Source organism: Haliaeetus albicilla, chromosome 4 (assembly GCF_947461875.1).
Source record: "Haliaeetus albicilla chromosome 4, bHalAlb1.1, whole genome shotgun sequence".
Classification (NCBI taxonomy): Eukaryota; Metazoa; Chordata; class Aves; order Accipitriformes; family Accipitridae; genus Haliaeetus; species Haliaeetus albicilla.
Window position 1 is genome coordinate 29,896,794 of NC_091486.1, and position 20,922 is coordinate 29,917,715.

General features: G+C 48.9%; 1 protein-coding gene across 9 annotated transcripts in view; it reads left to right on the forward strand.

Moving 5' to 3' along the window:
* NRP2 (neuropilin 2) overlaps positions 1–20,922 on the forward strand; it is a 90,607-nt gene that overhangs the window by 15,519 nt on the left and 54,166 nt on the right. For 8 of the 9 annotated variants that reach the window (XM_069781659.1, XM_069781658.1, XM_069781663.1 and 5 more), the window contains exons 3-5: positions 13,948–14,129; positions 18,407–18,637; positions 19,215–19,370. In XM_069781659.1, the coding sequence (XP_069637760.1) occupies positions 13,948–14,129; positions 18,407–18,637; positions 19,215–19,370 (569 nt within the window). Of the gene's footprint in view, positions 1–13,102; positions 13,234–13,947; positions 14,130–18,406; positions 18,638–19,214; positions 19,371–20,922 lie in introns of those variants that run through there. The other variant, XM_069781666.1, reaches the window with a different exon arrangement.

Below are 20,922 nucleotides of genomic sequence, written 5' to 3' on the forward strand. Positions count from 1 at the left end.
GGTGGTGGCTTCGTGCTGGTTGTTGCTATTGTTTTTCTGGAGGCACATCTGGGTTTTTATTTTTTGGCTGTGTCTAACTGCATTAAGAAGTAACTGCACGCACACACACACACACACACACACACACACCACACCCCCCCGCTTCCTTCCTCTCTCTCTCCCCCCACCCCTGAGGAAGCGCCTTACTTTGGGAAGGCACTTCAGGTTAAGAAAATTGGCCTTCTCCAGCTGTTGTGGCTCTTGTGTACCAGCACAACAGGGATCCCTGTTGCGGGAGAGTGGGCATGTTGTGACAGGGAGTATGGGACTCGGGCCGTTGTTTGCACTGTCCTGCAGCCGTGGGGCCACAGCAGTAATGGCAGAGCCAAAAGGGAAGTTTGATGCTCAGATAAAAGACCTGCCAAACTATTCGGAAATAATTGTAATAGCCTGTCTGCTCACCATTTCTTCCTCTCTGTGCTGCGAGTGCAGCTGTTGCTCAGGCACCGCAGCCCCACACCGTCGGCATCTGCTCTCTGAACAGGGAAGTGGCATCCAGTGGAAAAGAGCATGCTGCTGCTGCTGTGGCGAAATGTTTCCACTCCCTGCATGGCATGGCAGCTGCTGGGCAGCCTGGTGCATGCCAGGGTTTATTTGTGATCCCAGGAGCGACCTGAACCCTTTGCAATAGGTGTGCAACAGGGGTGGCTGTCCCCCAGCTCATACAGTCACATAGCTGAGCTGCCCGCTCCTTCCTAATTGTCATTTTGCTGTTCTGTCTGCACTGCTTGCTTGGAAAATCCAGGTCAGAAACCTCAGCTCTGAGTGAATCACTGCATTTATAACCAGCCACCTTTTCCATTTGTGCCTCCCTCCACTGCTGGGCTTCTCTTTGGACTCCCTCCTGAGATTGGCTACTGACTTTGCCATTCCCGGCCGCACTGGGCTGGCTCTGCCAGAGGATTAGGCTGCCGTTGAGTGTCAGGACATTGCTGTACACATATGGCAGAGGCACACTCCCTCCAGACTGCAGCGGATGGGCTTGCGCTCCCTCTGCAAGCAGAAGACCTTTCAGCTGAGTCATAACATCTGCCCCAGAGGAATGTTGTTTTTTTAAAAAAAGCCCAAGCGGTAATCAGACCATGCCAGCGCGTTTTTCTGTAGCCCTTTCCAACACATGCTGCAACTGGATTGCGATCCGTGGGATCCCTGCCTGGGGAGGATTTGGGGGACCGCTGCCGTGGCTCGCAGCCCCCTCTGGTGGCACATGCCAAATGCTGGCAAGGGTTTCTGGAGACAGGGGCCCGGGGCTCCAGAAACAGGCAGGAGTCAGCAAATTGGAGACAGCCCGGAGCTGCACAGTCAGGCTCATCCTCCTGACTTTGGCTCCCCGTGTCAAGCCCTGAGGGTTTCCAGAAACAGGAACGGGGGCCACCGTAATGAGGAAATTTATGCAGTTGTCACTGTGACCTCCTAAGTGCCACGGAGGTGCCAAGAGAGTTGAACCAAGTTCAGCATCCTGGTGTGTGCTGGATACCAGGCAGGCATGGCAGGAGATGCCCCTGCTCCCAGCCTGAAGGGCAGAGGGACCAAGGTTTGGCAAAGGAAGACACCACGCTCCCAGCGTCTATCCCGCAAAGCACTGCCTGCCAGGGGACACTGGCAGTAACACGCTGGTCTTCCCAGGCCACAGTACAAAGGGTGAGGCACACAGGCTCGGCTAGCCAGTGTAGGCCTCTTACGGCAGCATGGCCGTCTCCTGTGCTTCCAGGAAGCTGAGCACTGGAACAAAACAGCTCTGCATCCTTCCTAGAGAGCAGCAGAGATGCTGGCCCAAATCCCTTGCTCAGGCGGCGGGGGGAGCTGCAGCCAGCCCCAGTGCCCACAGACAGGCAGGCAGCTGGAGGCTGCAGTATTCAGCCTGGCTCTCTTGACCATCTCCTTCAAAGGAAAGCATACTATTGTAAGAAGCCATCCTTCCATCAGCAAAGGTTAAGAGTAGACAAAGCAGCAATTATGGACAGCTAATTAGTAAATGCTTTGAAAAGTATGCATAATTAGCTCGTTAGTAAACATTTTAGAAACAATGCCGTTCATCTTGAGATTGGGAAAATGCTTAGAAAAGAGAAAAACATTTAGAGCACTACAGAGCACAAGGGCTTGGGGGGGTTCTTCCGCTGGGATGCAAGGGCAAGTGACAGCATCTCCTGCAACACTGGGGGAGTCGAGCTTTAACTTTGCAGAGACGGGAAGTCAAAGATGAGATGTTAAGGAAGGCATTTGCTTGCTCATACATTTGTGGCATTGGTAGCCAGAAGCAACATTTCTAACGTACAGGAAATAATTCAGTCTGGGTAACACGACACTGCAGCTCAACTTGTCTTTAAATGAGCTTCTACTGTTTTTTAACTCCATCCAGCGTCCACTGTATGGTTCATAATTCCCGTCAAGCCCAGGTCATTTTCTGAAATGAAACATCAGTGACTGGGCTAGCTGTGACGGCGTTAGACCAGCACATGAGTTAACAGCTCAAGGTTGTTCGCATCTCTCTGCTGCCCATCTGCAGAGCTGTGAGAACTCTGCTTGCTCCACGGCTGTGCTTCCCTATGCCCCAGAGCCTTTCCCTGTAGGGACAGACCAAGTCCAGGTTCTGCAGAAGGTGATGGCCCCACAGGAGCTCTGGTGGGGTCTCCTGTGTCCCGCCAGCTCACCAACGTCCGGTGCGTAGGAGTTGGATCTTGTTTTGCACCTTGTTTCCTGTTGGCATGATGACAAATTGAGGGCCAGCTGGTGACACTGGGAACAATAGCATTAGAGATAGAGACCTCTCCCCCTCCTTCCTGCTAGCAAGGAGGAGGAGGAGGAGGTGGTGGTGTACTGGCTTCTTACTCAGCCTCTCTGGCCAGCAAGGGAGGGAGCAGGACCTGTGGGTCCCCCGCAATGTCTGGGGAGGGTGCGAGCACAGGGCTGGCTGTGGTGACTCCTCACTAACTGGCTTCAGGATCCAGATAAAAGTGTCAGAAATGTGTGCCTTTTGTGAGTGTGCAGTGCAAGCCACACTCCAGCTCTAAGCCCCTTGCATCTTTGCTGACCCTGCTTAGCACGAATGCCATGGGACAGTAGTAGAGCAATCCCACTGAAAGGGCCTGATGATAACCACAGCATTGAGATGCTCGTGCTTTTAGCAAAGAGCCCAAGGCCCTTGGCTGTCTTTGCGATAGTGCTCCAGCTCACTGGGTGACACCAGGTGACACCATTCACAGAGGCTCATCCCAAACAGGAGGGTCTCGGGCGCCTAAATATCTGTGGGGATGTGAGTCCCTGTCACTTATTTTGCATCACACAGTGGGTTTAGCAGTATTCTTCCATGTCACAGGTTTGCTGCCTGGATGCAGGAGTTAGAAGGTTTAGTGAATGTAAGGAGAGTGCCAGAACGATATTAAAAAATTATATCCTTTTTTTGATAAAGACCAGATGTAAAGCCCAGTAAAGGCAGCGGGAGGTTTCACCTTGATTTCCATAGGAACTGGTTTAGGCTTTTAATGAGCAACTGTTTGCTTTAGCTACATGCAGCCTTTTTAATGGGTATCATCATCCCTATTGTCAGGCTGTAACAGGGGAGTGGCAGATTTGCCAGCAATACTAGGTCTGGGAGTTGTGAGATTTGGGTTATTCCCCATTCCTGCTTTGGCAAATCACTTTAAATTCCCTGCCTTATAAAGAAGAGAAGACCTGGGCATCTGCAGGCATAAAACCCAGTCTACATAGCAACAGTGCACTGCATGCTCCCCTCCAAATGCTGTTGTTTAGCAGCATCACACAGGAGCAGGTCAGAGCACTGCAGATGACGACTGGTTCATTCCCAGCCTTTTCTGGCCGGGTGTGAATTCTGCAATTAAATATGAATGCAAAATAAAAAGAACAGACTGCAAAGAGCAGACTGAAAACAGAAGAAGTTTCTGGTTGCTTTTGGCCAGAGCTCAGCACAGAGCTTATTTGAAAGAATTGGGGGAGGTTAGTTTTTAGTCTGAGACTAGTTCTCAGTTTTCTTTAAATCAAGCAGCTGCACACCACCATTGAATGGTAATGTAATAATATGTTGCAAACCACAGTCTGGTGATCCTGGAATTCCTTATAAGTTAATAGCAGTCATGGTCCACTAATCACAGCTAGGATGTTTTAAGCAACTGTCTTTGATATATCAGTTCAAACACATCATAGAATGCCTTCTTATGCTGGCTTAGCAAGTAGATCAGTAGATCATTAGAAAGAGTGAATAACCTGAGTGTTTTTGTTGGTTTTTTTTACCCCCCAAATCCCAAGGAATTCTTCGGATCTGCTTACAGCATTGCTGAGCAATCACAGTCCAGTAGTATGGTGGTGGTTTTAAAGTAGCACTGGGTCAGACATGGAGATATTAGTGTTTAATAAATTTCTAGAAGCAGAGCCTGAAGCAGTGCAGTCTGACAGCAGAAATCGTATGCTAAAGACTTAGTCCTGTTTCAAATGGCACAGAAACTGGCAGGGCGGATTCTCTATGTATGTGCTGTTGCTGCCCCAAATGTCACTTCTTGCAGAGGTCCAGAAGACATTGTGGTCGGTGTGAGGAAGGGTGTGCCCTGTTTTTTGAAGTGCGGTCCCTCTTTGCTGAGACAGGCAGCACTCGCCCACTGGTGGTGGGAGAGCCCCTGCACTCAGCCCTGTGCCTGCCGAGGCCATGCCGCATGCAGGGTGTTTGCATGGGAAGTGCTTAACATATTAGAAACCTCCAGGGAACCCTCGAAGCTGGGGTTGCTGATGGATGTCCAACAAGGAGTAGGACCCCCACTCACCAGCAGCATGAGATTTTGAGGCATGTGCTCAGCTTCCTTCCTCTTTCGCGAGTGTTGGTGTGAGGTTTCATTTATGTTGTTATTTTGCAGTGAAAAGGGAAGGTGTAATGCCTGGCTCTCACATGTTATGCCTTTGGTAATGCTGATGTTTGTCTGATAATCATGGGCAGGAACAAGGTCTGGGATCTCCATCAGCAGAGGGGACTGACTCACCATTGATCTATGTTCACTGCATCTTGTTGAAGTTTTTTGACCCATTTGATTTCTTAGGTTTTATTTTGTGAAAACCCTCTGATTTTTTCTGCCATTCAGGAGCAAAACATCTCTCTGTGTCTTTAAATATGGCAGACAGGGATTTCTTCAGATGTCCAACAACTCAATTGAAGGAGACCTCCGGAGACCTCTCCCCTTCCCTGTCCCCCTTCTCAGCCTGTCTTTTCATCTGCAATCTGGAGATGTAAGGGCTATAGTAATAGAGTGTCAGAGGAAGTAATTGATTCATCACACGCCGAGAGAGGAGTCTGTTGCCTTCAGTGTCAATGGAGCTGAACCGCAGCCTGGAAGGGTGAGGGAGGCTTGTAAACACTCTATGGCTGAGCTGGCAGGACAAAGCAGACGCACTGCCGTGGCTGAACGAGAGGGTGACACAAAGGGTTACTTCAAAGAAAAATCTTCCTGAATAAAGCAGTGGCAGGGCCTTTGTTTGTGGGAGAAACAGGGAGGCTCCCATCCGTGTTCCAAGAGCCATTAAGGAGAAAAGGTACCAACCAGCTTCATGCAGCAGCCCCACTCCCTCATCTCTGTCTCCCTATTCTGCCTCAGTGTGGCTGCCTCTCTGACCTGCTGTCCCAGGCAGGGCTGAGCTCACCTCAGGGGGTACCAACCAGCCCCTACAAGTGGCTAATTCCTCCCGCGCCCCCAGATCCTGCTGCCTCTGAGACCCGGGTGAGAGGCCACCGCTGCTGTGAATGCGCAGCAAGGCATGATGCATGCATGGCACAGCGCCCGCCCTCGTCCAGGCATTGATTGTGCTCAGACCCTCCGCGAGGCTCGGTTCAAATGGCTGTTGAGCTGCAAGTGCCCATGTGTTGGGGTGAGAAGGGTGTAGGAGATGCTGTGCTACCTACACAGCATGCAAGGAGGGAGCAGGCAGGTTTGGTGTGCTGCTTGCCCCAGAAACTGCTCTTACTACAAGCTGGCAGTCAGGTTGTTGTGGAAGTATCCAAATAGCAGAGGCTGCAGGCCAGCCTTGGCGGCAAAGCTTTGCTTACTTGTGCATCGGCTAAGGCAGGAGCCGGGCTGCGTCTGAGAAACTGTGGGGTCAGAAAGCCATCCCATGGGGGGCTGGTCCCGGGCTGACCATCCGTCATTAACAAGGGATGTAGACAGCCAGGAGCACAAGGGTGGACTGGTCAGGGCTCTGTTCTTGCTGCCTCCTTTATACAATTGGTGCTTAATGAGGTGTTTGGTTTGGTTTTGTGCTGAAAAAAGCTAGTGCAAATGAGTGATATGTGGAAAGCCAAGCTGCAAAGCTCCCATCTGATCCCAGTTATTGCCAGCTCTTTCGTTCTTCACAGCATGTTGTGTCCAAGGCCATAACTGATACAGTGTCAGCAAGGTGTGATGGGACATTACTTGCTACAGCTCCATGGAGGGTGCTTTCCTCTGGGAACAGCGCTGGCACAGGAGAGCATGTGAGCATCCCCTAATTCTCGTCAGCACCTGCCAGCCAGTCCCCAGACCTTCAGCCACCAGGGCCAGCCTGGCCAGAACGGGTCTCCATCTATTGCCTGGGCTGTCAGGCACTGAACCATCAGGAGATGGGATCCTCTTCACCTGTTCCCCCCACTGCAAAGCAAGCGAAGTGAACATTTGGCCCCTGCCTCCTGCATGCTCTGCTGCTTTTCAGCAGTAAATGTTCCTCTTTTACCTCCTGGTTGTTACCCTTCATTATATACTTTTTTTTTTTCTTTCTGTTAGTGATCAAGTGCCTGTGAGCAGTGACAGTAAAATGACATAGAAACCAAAGTCTGATTTTTTCCACAGATGGATTGTAGCAGAAGGAGGAAAGTGCAAATGCAGTTTCTCAAGTGTCCTGCATTTTGGGGTATGAAAGGGTTGTGAGTTGCTTCAGTTCCCTTACAGCAGCAACAGAAGGCAGAATGCCATGGAAAGGGGTCTTATTCTTAACATGCTTTATATATTTTATTCCTGGTTTCACCATGATTTTTTCCCCCAAAGAATACCAAAGACATCTTGCAACAGAAGACCCCTGTAGCTAAAGATAGAAGGGTGAGGAATTTATAGAGATTGTTTTGGAGACAGAAATAAAATTAAACAGCCATGTGTAACTCCTGAACAACAGCCTGCAGAAAACCCCTAAAGTGCACATTAGCACATCTTGTTTTCTTATATAATGAACGGTTTTCCAGACATGCCCCAGATGAGAGCACTTCTCTACTCCAACGCGCCTTTCCGCAGCGATCTGGCAACACAGCTTGAAGAAGGCAGCCTGAGGATGAACTGCAAAGCGCGGGGGAGCCTTTGCTCTCCCGTCTCAGGGGGGGCAGCAGCATGCAACATGCTAGGAGCTGAAATTCCCTCCTGAATCAGAACTTGCCACAGGAGCAGTTTGCAGCTATGTTTTATTCTTCTCTTTGCAAGATGTATTTTGGCTACCTTTTTTTTTTCTGCGTAAGTTAGCAATAACTGCTGAAAGATTTCCCATCAGCGGTCTTTGTACGGGGGTGAAAACAACCCAAGGAGTATAAATAGAGGCTATTTGTAGTTTCCATTTTTTGTCTTCAAGGCATTTTTGAAGAAGTTTTCCAATCTGTTAGGGTTATTTTCTCTCCCTCTCTGTCTCTCTTTTTTCTTTTTCTTTTTTTTGACTGGATGACTGGATTTTTCTCATTTCTCAGAAATTCTGGTCAGAGTTTTGAGGAGATAAGAAAATAATCCAAAGCACAGTGGAATGATTACAAAACCCCACAATACTGTGATTACACAAGACGTAACTGGATGCAACAAATTCAAAACAAACTTCTGAGAAATCCTAAGCAATTATGCCCCCCCGCCCCAGCCTGGCTCTCCCCCTGCTGCTATCCGGTTTTGGTCATCTTAGTTACTGAAATCCAGTGAAATCCCTTCAGATTCAGAGCAATGATAGCCTGTTTCTCTCTGCTGTTGCCAGGGGCAGTTATTTCCCTCAGGGCAAAACAAGGGCAAGCTCTGCCTGCTCTGTGAGCATCTTTGGCCTCAGCATGGGCAAAAATGGCCCCACAAGCTGCAGACTGAGACCAGATTCATCTCTCCAACGTTCAGCCACCCAAAGTCCAGGTCCAGCCAGCAAGAGCGATTTAAACGACCTCTGTCATCAGTGCAGAAGAACGATTAATCCCATCCCAAGCTGGGTGTAAGGAGTCTGCTTCCACTGAGAGCAGAGGATGTTTAGTTGGCTAAAGCTAGATATGATGCAAGCTTTTTAGGTCTGTGCACAAATCTATATCAGGATCTGTGTCTATGAGGACTGATTCTTTTCTCACCCCAGGATAAATTAGGAGTGATTACCCTTAAAATGATGAGTTACACATGTGTAAAACCAGTTCAAGTCAAAGGAGAATCCAATTCATCTGCTGTATTTATAATTAATTACTCTGATTAAGGGCTGGCAGCTAAGATCAAACTTCATTGCTCTTGTTTCCTCAGACAGCAGTTGTGCTTGCCTCTGCTATCATGGCTATAAAAAAAATATTGTTTAAATGTCTCCAGTAGCTTCTGCAGCAACTTAACCTTTGAAGGGTATGTCCTGCAGTTGCTGAAGATTGTATAAACATCACAGAAAAGTTTTCTTGTCTTTCACAATGTAACCACCCATGAAATAAGAATTTGGTTTGAAGGTGGCGTATGAAAGAGCATGAAGATGGGTGATGACACAGAAAAATCGAGTAAGCCAGCTAGCATGTAATGGACATTAATTCTAGCCACCCCTTGATTGCAAAACAAACACAGAGCTGCTGGTTCACCATTTCTTAACCATCTATATACTGCAGCTGCTATTTCATTTTTTAAGAAACAGCCTTTTCTTAGAGGATGTGTAAAAAGCTTATGCTTTTTATAACAATTTCTGAGAAACAAACCACCTGCCACCTTTTCAAAGGGAACAATTGCATTTACTAGCTGCCGTTATGGCTAGGCAGGTTCCCCATGCCTTCCCCCAGTTACCTGTAGAGTATTAACGCCTGATGAATTTCACTAGAATTGCAGGTTCTCTTCCTGTTCTCAGCAGATGCATTTGAGACACCATGACATGTGGCTCAAGCAGACCAGGGGTCTTGAAGGCTCAAGTCAACACTGGGCATTACCCAATTTGGGGCTGTTCCTATGCAGTCAGTACCTATTTGTCTGTCGATCTAGGCCAGACTCCTCCAATATAACATAATCTGTCTAATCAAGGCTGGCTTCTATTCTTGGCTGTGCTGCAAACTTCCTGTGTGACCTTGGGCTAGCCACTGCTCCTCTCTGCCGTCCTACCTCCCAGGGTCTCGTGAGGATCCCATCATTACTGTTTTCCAGGTGCAGTCATGTGCCCCATGGAAATGCCTATAAATAACAGCTACAAATTAAACATTGGGGAAGTTCAGGTTAGAGCCTTGCAACTCTCTCTGGCCCTGGCAAGCGCTTGGAAACTAGGCTTAGCAGTGTGTGAGCCCTCACCTACTTCAAATCATAGCTCTAGGAAGAGACTGAGAAAGCTGCCAGCTAGGTCAGAGCTTGGGCTGGGGAGCCAGCCCCCCTGGGGCTTTGAAACAAGGCTTGCACAAGTCTTTGTATGGGAAGGACTCACGTTAGGCTGTGAACATATAAATGATTTGTTGTTCGTGTTTCTCTCCATCCTAAGCTAATGTCCCTGTAATGTCCTTGAAGCATGTTTCAGTGGGGAAGGACTCAACATCTCTTAGGACCTGGGGCTGAGGGGCAATAGGTTTGTTGATTATGTGTGGAGCAGTATGAGTCCCAAAACTGTGCTTTGTGCTGAGTTGTGTGCCTCAGGAGAGGAGCACCCAGAGGAATGGCACCGGCTTTCTGACGCTGCTCCCCAGGTGGGTGGTAGCGTTTCTGGAGCTTACCAGTGCCAGAAGGTCTGTGCTGGCCTCAGGGGATGGTGGAGCACAGCTCAATGGCCAGGGAGCAGATGATTAGCTATTTCACAACAGAAAAGGACTGAAAAGGTGGAGGTCTTCTCATAATCGCTGAAGTTGGGGCTTTTTTGCCTTTATTGTGCCTCGCAAACTTGTTTGGAGAGCCAGCAGCAGAGTGACTTAGGAAAAATAGAGAGAAAGGAAAGACTGGGAAGCAGAGAGGGTTGACTGGAGGAAAAAGCAAGCAAGCATGAGTAATACAGCATTAGAAGTGCTTTATAATTAGTTTATAAAAGCTCTCTTAACATCAGCAAAGCACTTTCTACTAAAAATCTTCAATAAAAACACAGCAATATTTGTAAGCATTGTATGTTTTCCATTTAATTCTGTTAAACAGCTCCAAGAAGAGCATCTAAGCAATGCATTTCCCTCCTTTCTCAACCCCCCCATTGTCTGGGCAGTTAAAAGCACTTCAGCTTTGCCTCCCTGCCTTAACACTCCCTGGTGGAAACCTCTGTTTGAGGCAGTTTCAAACCAACTGGCTGGCCTTCCCGCTCAAGCAGCAGCTGAAAATATCGTGTCACTGGAGGAGCAGCCAACTGCGGTCACTTTCTCTGCAAGAAGAGTTGGTTAATCCATTGACTATACTTGTGGGTTACAGATGCTGCTGCACCCTGCCCTCACATATTTATGGTTGGCTCATTGGAGCAATGCCTAGATGGGGAGAAGTTGCCATGAAATGTGCTTGGAGATGGCGGCTTGCCCAGTGGAGGTAATGCCGGAGAGGTCAGCCCACAGAGATGTTGGTGCACGTTGACTGAAACAATAGATTTGGTTATATAAGTGAAATGCAAATTGCTCGGCAATGATCAGGACAGTTTGGATGCTATCGCTGCATAAATGTGTCCCACCCAGCTGTGCCCTAGTCTGTAATTATCTGGAAATTAAATGGTTAGAGTAGAAAACATCCCCAGGGTTGGGTTTTCTTCCTTCCAATTTTTCTTCTTGTTTTTCACATGGGAAGAAAAAAGTCTGGAAACGTTGCTTAAGCTTAACTGAAGCAAAGGTCTGGCCAAACTAGATTTTAACATGGCCAGTGACCCAACATGAGGAGAATGGGGTTTATCAGCTTGTTTGATTGTGGGCCAAGGCATGGACATGACTGAAGTACATGATGTCAAAAGAATCTGTGGTAGGGATTAACCAGTGTTCTTGCTGAAGTTTGAAAGTTTCACAGTTTGGACCAAACGTCTTTGGTGTTTCATTTTGAAAGCCTAAAGCTGAATTGCTGTGTTGGAGAGGAAGTAGGTCCTCCTGCTCATCTGGACAGGAGTTATCTCCTGAGTGTAATACTCTCCCAATTCACACTCTGTTTATATGACCTGAAGAAAGACAGTTTTGCCTCATGAGGAGTAGAGGGCTTGGGCCAAGAGTTTTTTAACTAGGGAAGAAAACTCTTAATGCATTTATATTCATTTTACATTTGGCAAAAATTATTCCCTGACCTTCTCCTAGGGGCTTTTTTTAGTTGTTTGTAATGTTTGATTTATTAAGGATTAGCTCCACTAGGAGAAAGCTCAGTTAGATGCTTGGATGAAGCCAAACAGGGTTTAATTCAGAGGCAAATATTTCCTGATGATTTACTTACTAGATTCATTCTTTTAATTTTCCATTAGCAGATTGCCCATGAGCAGATTGCAATATTCCCAAATTGTATGTATTATTGGAAGTTATTCACCCATTCTATAAGCAAATACTTCTTGGTCCAGAATTCGCTTCTGAAATTGCCAGGGCTCCTACAGCACTGGGTGGTTTGAGGAGCCGTGTGGACAGCACTAGGATGTTTGGTGTGTTGGCTACAGCAGAAGCTGTGATCATTACAGTCAAGTAGTTGAAGCCGTGTACTGTGTTGGCGAGTTATAACCCCACGAGGACACAAAGAGATGTGATTCCCTGGGATGCAGCTAACCTCTGCCTGTGCCATGCAAATGGCAGCTCTTACAATCCACTCCGTTAACTGTGTTTTGCCAACATTCATGTTTTCGCCAAATTAATTTTTTGCCACATATTCACAATTTCAGTAGTAGCCAGTAGTCCTGCGGCACAGATGTGTGCTTCGGATGTGGAAGGGCTGCAAGCGACTGAAAGCAAGTAGTGATTTAGAGAACAAAATGTCCCTGCTGTTTGCTTAGCACTACTTTAAACAAATAGACAGACAAGGAGGAAAAAAATCTCCTTAAAAGAAGCACTAACACTGCCCTCTACGTTCCTCCTCCCTGGGGAGATGATGGGATCAAGCCACACATGGTGGACATTAGTGGGGTCACACAGGGTGCTGCTGGACAGTGTCAGGGTAATAAGGGGTCACGAGGTGATAGGGAGCTACACAGAGCTGAGGAGAGAGCAGAGGGAACAGATCTTCATTTACATCACTGTGTGTCCACCCACCAACGAAGCCAAATGCTCTTCCTGTGCAAGTGCCTCTTCGCAAGACTGCTTGGATTTCACCTTGGCCAAGCCAATTGAGTCTGTAATGAAGTTAAAGGCTGGGTGACTGCAGCTAGCTGAGTGCTTGGTCTGGCGTAGACAGGATTTTATCTGCAGGCATTTTGCTTCTGGCTCGCAGCCTGATTTAGTCCCAGAAAGGAGTGAAACCAAAGCCGTCCAGGCCATCTTTCTTTGTGGAGGAGCACACTGAGTCCCTGTAAGTTTGTTTTGAGGTTGTTGCCTGCCGATGTGTGCTTTGCAGAACAGGAATGAGTCACATGAGGATCATTCTGTATCCAGCAAGCTACTTCTCCTTTCAACTCTCCATTCCCAAACAGAAGATCTTGTGACAAAGAAGAAAGGCAGATTCCTGGCAGCCTGGAAATGCTTTTTCCCTCCCTGGCCCCTTGAGAAGAGCTGTAGCATGTTGTTCAAACAGGTTGATACAAAGCGAATAAACAGTTGAAGAGAGATGGGCAGTTTCTGTAAATAGCATGCTGGCCAGAGAGGAGAAGAGGGGTGGGAGAGCGTGGGTGTTAGAAAGCAGCTAAAGAACAAGATGTTCACGTAAAAGCTGTTTGTTTCTTCACAGCACACAGAGCCTGATACTACCTTGCCATTAGTCATGGCCTAGAAAATATGAAGGAGTCTGTGGGAGTTTCACCTTCCAGCCAGACTTTGCAACAAGCTTTTGTCTCTGCACCAGGAGGCAATTCTTCCAACCCTACACATTCATCCCCCAGACCATTCAGATGCCCAGGAGCCATGCCAGTGGGCAGGTGGGACATCTCCAGGTAGGGTTTAGCAAAGGCAGGTTGCGGTTACAGGGTGTACAAGGATCAGGCAATAGTGAATGTGGTTACCCAGCTCTTAACACAGCATTTCTCATCCACAGAAAATCATTGTTAGCACTTAATAGAAGAGGATCAGTATTACTGTCCAAGTGCTAAGTAAGTGTACTGGCCATGCTTGTTAAAGGACCAATGCGGTGTCAGACAGTGCACAAAATAGCTACCCACTCACATGGTTTGAACATTGACTATTTGTTTAATGCTTGGTGCGTGCTTGGCCAAATCCCACCTGAATAGTGGAATAAACGGAGCTGTGCTAAGTAGCACAGTGGCACTTAAGGAGAGAGGTAAGGGAAGCAGAGTAGCCCCAGGAGAGTTGTATCTGAGCTGCTCCCACGCTGAAGGAGTCTTGTGGAAATGGAGGTAAATTGTGTCCTAAATTTTGCATGTTGGCTCTGAAGTTGAACTGGATGTGGGTGCAATACCTTAATGATGGGAGGAGCAACAGAAGAAGGGACTTAAATGTAAACAGACAGAAAAAAGGCAAAAAATGTGTTGGGGGTGTGTGGTGTGGTGTGAGTGATGGAGTCCCAGGTACCTGTCTGGAAGATGTTGTGTGAAATATACAGATATAAAGAAGTGTTTTGCGTTTGTTCCTGGCATCCTGAAGCATCTCCCTGACAGATGGTTTTACTGCCATTTCACCTGCCTCCACAGGTACGACTACATCGAGATCCGAGATGGGGACAATGAAGCGGCAGACCTGCTGGGCAAGCACTGTGGGAACATAGCACCTCCTACCATCATCTCTTCTGGCCCCTCTCTGTATATCAAGTTCACCTCGGACTATGCACGGCAAGGTGCCGGCTTCTCCCTGCGCTACGAGATCTACAAGACAGGTGAGTGTCTGAGTCAGTGCCTGTCTCCCAGGCTATCTGCCATGACAATCTTCACAAGGAGATGTCTTTGGCCACCTTTTCAATATGATTTTTAGCATGTTCTCCAGAGATAAAGGGCTCTTTCTTCTTTTTTTTTTTTTTTTTAAATTTAAGCAGGTTTGTTGCATCACATTTCCAAGAAGGTAAAGTTGTTAGTGGCGTATGATAGTGCGTTTTTGGATCACAGTGTGGCATCAAAAGCAGGGTTCCTCTGTAAATGCTGTCTTGTATTCGAGGACTAGAAACATATATCCGTTCTCCCTGGCATGTGTGGAGCTTGTTAGGGCTAAGAGGCAATTGTCCCTCTGTTAGGAGTGCATGGAGCTCCCCCTCCTGTGGAGTTGCGGTTCAGGGCTGATCAATGACACTGTGTTTTCTCCCCCTGGAAGTGGGTTTTGTAGCTGGGGAGCTGCAGTTTTCAAGGGACTGCTGTCAGCAGTGCTGTCAAAGGCTGAGGCAGCGCCTTTCTAGGCAGATACAAGAGGAACTATTCATAATTCTCTTTAATACCGAACTATTACTGAGGAAAGGAAAAGCTGCTCAAAGGCCTTTTAATAGTGTTTCTGTCTAAATATTTGCCAGAATTGTGTGTCTGGGGAGAAGGAGGCTTGAGAAAATAAAATGCTCTCTGTGTGCGTGGGTGAGAGGTGTGCCTGCGCACCAGGGGAACAAGAGTGTGTTTTGCATGGGGACGCGGGCGCCTGCCCTGTGCCCACATTCCTTTGGAGGTGCGTTGGAAGAAAACACACATGCGACTTTCACATCATCACATCCAGCACGATAAAAATGTGCATGCCTGGTGAAGAACCAGAAAGGAGCACAACAGGGTCAGTTACCCAGCCTCTTCAAAGGGAAGGCAGGGAGCACAGGGACCGGTGCCCGGGGTCCCTGGCCTAGCCGTGTGGTAGGCAGAGGTGCGCAGGCTGCCCACAACCCGGTCACAGGTAGATGTGAACGTGGAGACTCTGCTGCAAGATGATTGGAATGCGACTCCCCAAATTCATTGTGAAACGGTGAGGACAGGTGAACCTGGAGGTTCAGGTGGGTGAGGAAAGTGCCGTTGCTGGTGGTGGCCTGGGCTGTACAACTGGCCATTGAGGTATTGTGGTGCAGCCAGCTCACCGCTGCTGTTTGTTAATGGTTAGGATGCAGATGAGTCCTGAAGGAGTTTAGTGGTTCCTCTGGCTGTTGCAGTTTGCTGAGGCCAGTTGCCAGCACGGAGGATGGCAACGAATGCCTGTGTTCAGGTGGGAAGACTGCCGATCCACCTCAGGCTCCCTTGCCTCTCGCTCCCTGAACACACCCCCTCTGAGCCCAGCAGACGGCGCTGGGTTGTGCCTGCCCTCACATCGGGTCCGTGCTGTGAGTTGGGGCATGGGGCAATGTGGAGTGGCCCGGCTGGCTGAGGTGGCCAGGCCAGGCTGAGTGTGGGTGGAAGGGGATGGCAGGCAGGGACCCTGTCTGCCTGGGTGGGAGCCAGCAAGGGGCCAAATTCAGGGGAAAAGGAGATTTCGCTGCTGCTGGTACGGAGGGAGTGGAAACAAGGGCTGATCTGGGAGAATCAATGTTGGATGGAGGCTGGAGCTGAGTTTGTGTCCCTCGGTGTGGGTCCCTGCAGAGCTGCCCTCAGATCTGAAGTGGTGTTGGGGCTCATTTTGCCACCACCCCCCTCCCCCGCAGGCAGCCATCCTCTCCAGAAATAGCCACGCTTTCTTCCAGCCACAGCCCACAAAATCCAGGCTGGCAAGGCAGTTTCTGGCACAGGAGTGGTGATGAGCCTGTGATCCGGGAGCACCCCCAGCCCACCTCATCTGCCCTGCCCCTGTCCCCACCAGGGCTCCCAGGTAGGGTGGTGGGCAGTGCTGGGTTTCTATCTGAGCTGTCAGGGTAGCCAGCAAGGGTGTCACCAGCTATAAAGGTCATTGGATTGTCATTGACCACATCAGTAAAGGCAGCGTGGCTGCAGCTTCTTTCTTTCTTTCTTAAAGGTGACCTAAAAACCCAACTCTTTTCAACTGAGCATTTATTTCCATATCTTGTGCTAAATTTCGCTTATCACGGTGTGAGAGAGGAGCAATCTGCATACAAACAACTACATACCAGTCTTTGAATCCCCTGATGGGTATCAGTCAGCAGTCTGTGGGCTGACAAAAATGCCACCTGCCCTGGCTGGTCCAGCTTCCCTGCTGCTCACTTTGTGAGTCAGTTTGGCAGGGCTGGCCCGAGCTCTCCATTGCTGGGCATCAAAGTCTCCTCTCAGGCTGGTCTGTGCTGCCGAAGCCAGCATGAGTCCTGCTGATTATCTGCAGCTTCCTTATAAAAAGCTGATCATTGTGTTTGCTGCTATCAGCCAAACTGTAGACAAAGATGCCAAATGCAATAAGAGCCCCACATGAGGAAACTGTCGTTGTCTAATGCAGTGACATAGTTACGTCTCTCTCCTGTCTCTAGAGGACAGTCCCTGACTCTGGGCTTAGGCTTTGATTTTCTCCCTAGCGCAGAGCTTGTGTTATTTTCCCTGTTTATCTACTTGTCTTTCAAGCTGTTTGGAACGAAGTACACCCTTATCCCTGTTCACGGCGTTATGCTGTGATTTCTGTTTGGCCTTATTTTTTGCCTCTGCGTTTTACCCCACAGGTTCACACCAGAAAAGCTGGCTGCTTCATTAGGTAGTCAATTAAAAGCCTCTCCTGAGTAGCTCTCCAGCTAGGCACTGCATAATGCAGTGCTGGGATCCTGCTATTACTGTGGGCTGCTGGCCTGACTCCTGTAGGTTAATGCTGAATTGAATAACAAGTCTCCCATTAGTCCTGGGAAGGTTCATGCTGCCTGGAAGAGCTGGAGCAGAAGGGTTTGTAGAGGAGAGGGAGGGTGTCCCAGTGAAACTGAAGCAGAAACCTTTGTGAATGCTAACGCCGGGTTACAGCGGCGGCCGGCAGCCTCTCTAACATCCCCTTTCGCCTCCGATAGCTCCAGGCTGCAGATTTCTGTTGCCTATTGTCCTGTCTCCACAGCACAGCGGTTTCAAAGTCACCGTGGTATGAATATGACACAAATTCCCCTTTCCCCGGCCACCCCGAGGCACCTTGGCTGTGTGAGAGGGGCCACCGAGCTGGCCCGGCTGCAGCCGAGGCCAGTGCTGAGGTCAGCAATAAATAAGAGACAACATTGTCTGCCCTCCTCACCACGCAAAGGTCTTCCTTAAGGATAGAAATAACTTGCATTTCTGGTGCGGGCAGCTCAGTCTGTGAGAAAGAGGGCTCTGTTCCTCCTCTCAGTGGAGACCCCCTGCCACAGCTCCTGTTACCCCCGCTCTTGCCGTGGCCACATCGTGGGGATGTGTGCTGGAGCTGGCCATCGTCCCTTGCATGGGTCTCAGGGGGCCACAGGCTAACTGCACGCTTCCTGAGGGTTTTCAGCTAACAGTGGAGACATTGGGACCCTCCCCCGGGCCCTTTCACTGTGTAAATATTTGTGCTTCCTGATTTTCTCAAGAGGAAACTGAGGCACAGATGTCCGTGCCAGAGAAGTAGAGGTTGCAGGAGACCAGCCCCTGGGGACAGCTTTTCCAAAGAGATGACATCCCTGTTACTCCTCTCTGCTCCTTCCCAGGCAGCCCCCTCCCCGATCGGGGGCTCCTCCAACAGAACTGGAGCTGCTGTGGCCCTTTGCCAGCATGGCCAGCGGGTGGCAGCCGCAGCAGCGAGGACAGCATATGGCAGCCCTCTGTGTGCTGGCTGGCCCTTCTGCGGGCTTTGGGGTGGCAGACACAGGGGTTAGGGCTGGCAGGGGAAGCCCAGCCCAGCTTGGTGTGGCCTCCCTTTCCCACCAGGGCCCCCACCACCAGTGTGGGGGACATGGCAGGGTGGTGGCCTGCCAAATCGCTGCCATGGCTTTGGGTGGCTTTGGATGGGATCGCTCTCCTAGTCCTGTTTTTGGAGTAATTGGCAGGGGGATCAGCAGTGTTGTACAGGTTACGTTTGCAGAGTTGTCTCAGGGATTTAGAACCATGCTGTCCATTCCAGTGAATGCATGGACCTTGTCTCTCCATCTGTGGAAAGCTTTGAAAAATCACCCTGTTGGTCCTTGCAGGAATTCACACAGCTCTTGTGTTACAGGATGTTTCCAGAACTGAATACACAACCCCTCTAAGCTCAAAATGGGGGTTCCACAGTGTCAAGCTATTGACATTAAACTGCATTGTTGCTAAAGCTGCGGGTTTTTTCCTGCCACTACAGGGTCTGAGGACTGCTCCAGAAACTTCACTGCCTCCAATGGCACTATTGAGTCTCCAGGTTTCCCTGACAAGTATCCACACAACCTGGACTGTGTCTTCACCATCATAGCCAAGCCAAAGACAGAAATCCTCCTCCACTTTCTGCTCTTCGACCTTGAGCATGACCCGCTGCAGGCAGGAGAAGGAGACTGCAAGTACGACTGGCTGGACATCTGGGACGGCATCCCTCAGGGTAAGCCATGGGTTGCTGCGCTGCTGTCCTCAACCTCTCTTGGTGTCTCACAAAGCTCCAAAACTGTGCAGGCTGTATCTGAACACCAAAGGTGCCTAACCTCAGAGGTGGCTGCACCATTGGGGTGCTCTGTGGCCAGCTGTGGGGATGGTGCACTTGCAGAAGGCTGCATGCATTAAACCCCAAACTACTGCTCTGTTGTAACCACTGATCTGAAGAGCCCCATGGGACACTCCAAGATACCACAGGTTCTCCCTCAGGGAAGGGCAGTGAGTTCATGCAGTGCTGGGAGGACCTCCCTATTCTGTACCAACACAGAGAAACAGAGCAGTTTGGAGCATTTCCCAGAAATTGCAGAGCAACGCCTGCTGCAGTAGATATTTCTGCACGGCATACTGCATGGCACAAGGCCAGCGGATGTAAAAAATAGCCCATCCCCAAAGTCTTTCTTTTATCCCAGTCGGTCCTGCTAAGGTATCCCTGCTGAGTAATGCCAATCTGCTGGTGACCCAGGAGGGTCTGGGAGGGTTTGACTGGTGGAAAAGTAGGCATTACCTTTGCTCTCTTTCTTTTGCAGTAGGCCCCTTGATAGGCAGGTACTGTGGCACTAGGATGCCGTCAGACATCCGTTCAACCACCGGCGTCCTCTCGCTCACCTTCCACACGGACCTGGCAGTGGCTAAAGATGGTTTCTCTGCTCAGTACTACTTGATCCAGCAGGAAGTCCCAGAAAGTAAGTTGGAAATGTGTGCGTATGACATAGGCAGTCATGTCACCTGTTCTTCCCAAGTCTTGCACTTGGCACATGCGAGAGTGAGGCAGACAAGAGTGTGTCCAGGGGCTGGTTCCCCACCAGCAATGCAGACAGCAGTTACACTAGGTGTGTTTTCTGTTTCTCATAGAAATGAGATTTCAGTAAGAATCACACTTTCTGACCTTTCTTTGACTTTTCACTTGCTCATGAAGTCTTCTCAGTACCTTTTGGGATGGAATCCTTCATGTATGTGCTCAGCCCATAGGATTTAGGGGAAGACTTCAGCCCAGCAGCTGCAGCAGATTCATTAAAGCACAGGGGAAAATACTCTCCCTCTCTCTGGTTTTCCAAAAATTCACAGCCCCACACTACAAATTGGAATTTCTTGGCTGTCTAATTAAAATATGCCTAAAGTTCTAAGAATTTCAAACCAGAATTTGGTTTAGATCCCTTATTAAGTGAGGTAAATTGATGTGGAAGGAGGAAGTAGGTTGTGTGTTTTGAGAATTGAAGAGCATTCTGATTCTTCGTGATAACGCTTGCAGGCAAGGAAAGATTCAGTTTGTTTTCCCATGGTATTTTTACATCAGAGCTACAGTTCTCAACCTCGGTTTGCAGTGAACCTGTGATACAATGGAAGAAGCCTGCAGGACACCCCTCAGTCCCAGAGAAAGAGAGGGAGTCCCTGACCCAACACTGAAAGCCTATGACAGAGAGCAGGGGTTGTGCAGCACTAGGGCAGCTGGGTTACAGGCTCTTGCTCTGTGATTGGGTTGTGATTGCTCTTCTCCTGAGGCTGTGAGAGTTACAGACAAGCATGAGCTCTTCACCATTGCCTATCTTGACATTCAGTTGATCTGTTCTTTAATCCTCTTCCTATTCTGTTCTTTAAAAGGATTGGGAAATAAAATGTTAATGACACACAAAGCTTGAGAAATCAAGCATAAGAGCTGTTAAAGGGCCAGGCCTGTTTTGATTTATGCTGGTGTAAATTGAAACTTTAATAATACCACTGAGATCTTAACTTGGCCCATCATTTCCACCCAGGGTTGGCTTGGCCACATTAAAAACACAGGCAGTTTGGTGGGGCCCCATTGGTTTACAGCAGCAGCATGCTTGGGCCCATGCAGTATTTCCTATCCATGTTTTCTTTGCTATTGTTTTTACAGGACAGCTGCCATAAAATATATGAGACATGCAATGAGATTGAGCTAACTGTGACTTTTAAAGCCTTAGAAGTGAGGAAACTCAAATGAAAGCATACCAGAGTCTTTCATATTCTTGGCTGGTTAATTCCTATGGGCCTGATATCACACGTAGCACATGCACATATACACAGACACATACACACATGTATCCATACTCTCAACATGCACACAAAACCTTTAGACCTGCCCATTTCAGGCCTTGACGTTCCGGCCGGTAGCACAGCAGTAAGCACCCTTCCATTGTGCCTGCCCTTACTCCTTGCCTTGTCCGTGCTTAGATTTCACCTCCAGCCTTCAAGAAGTTGGGAAACTTTATGGCAAGG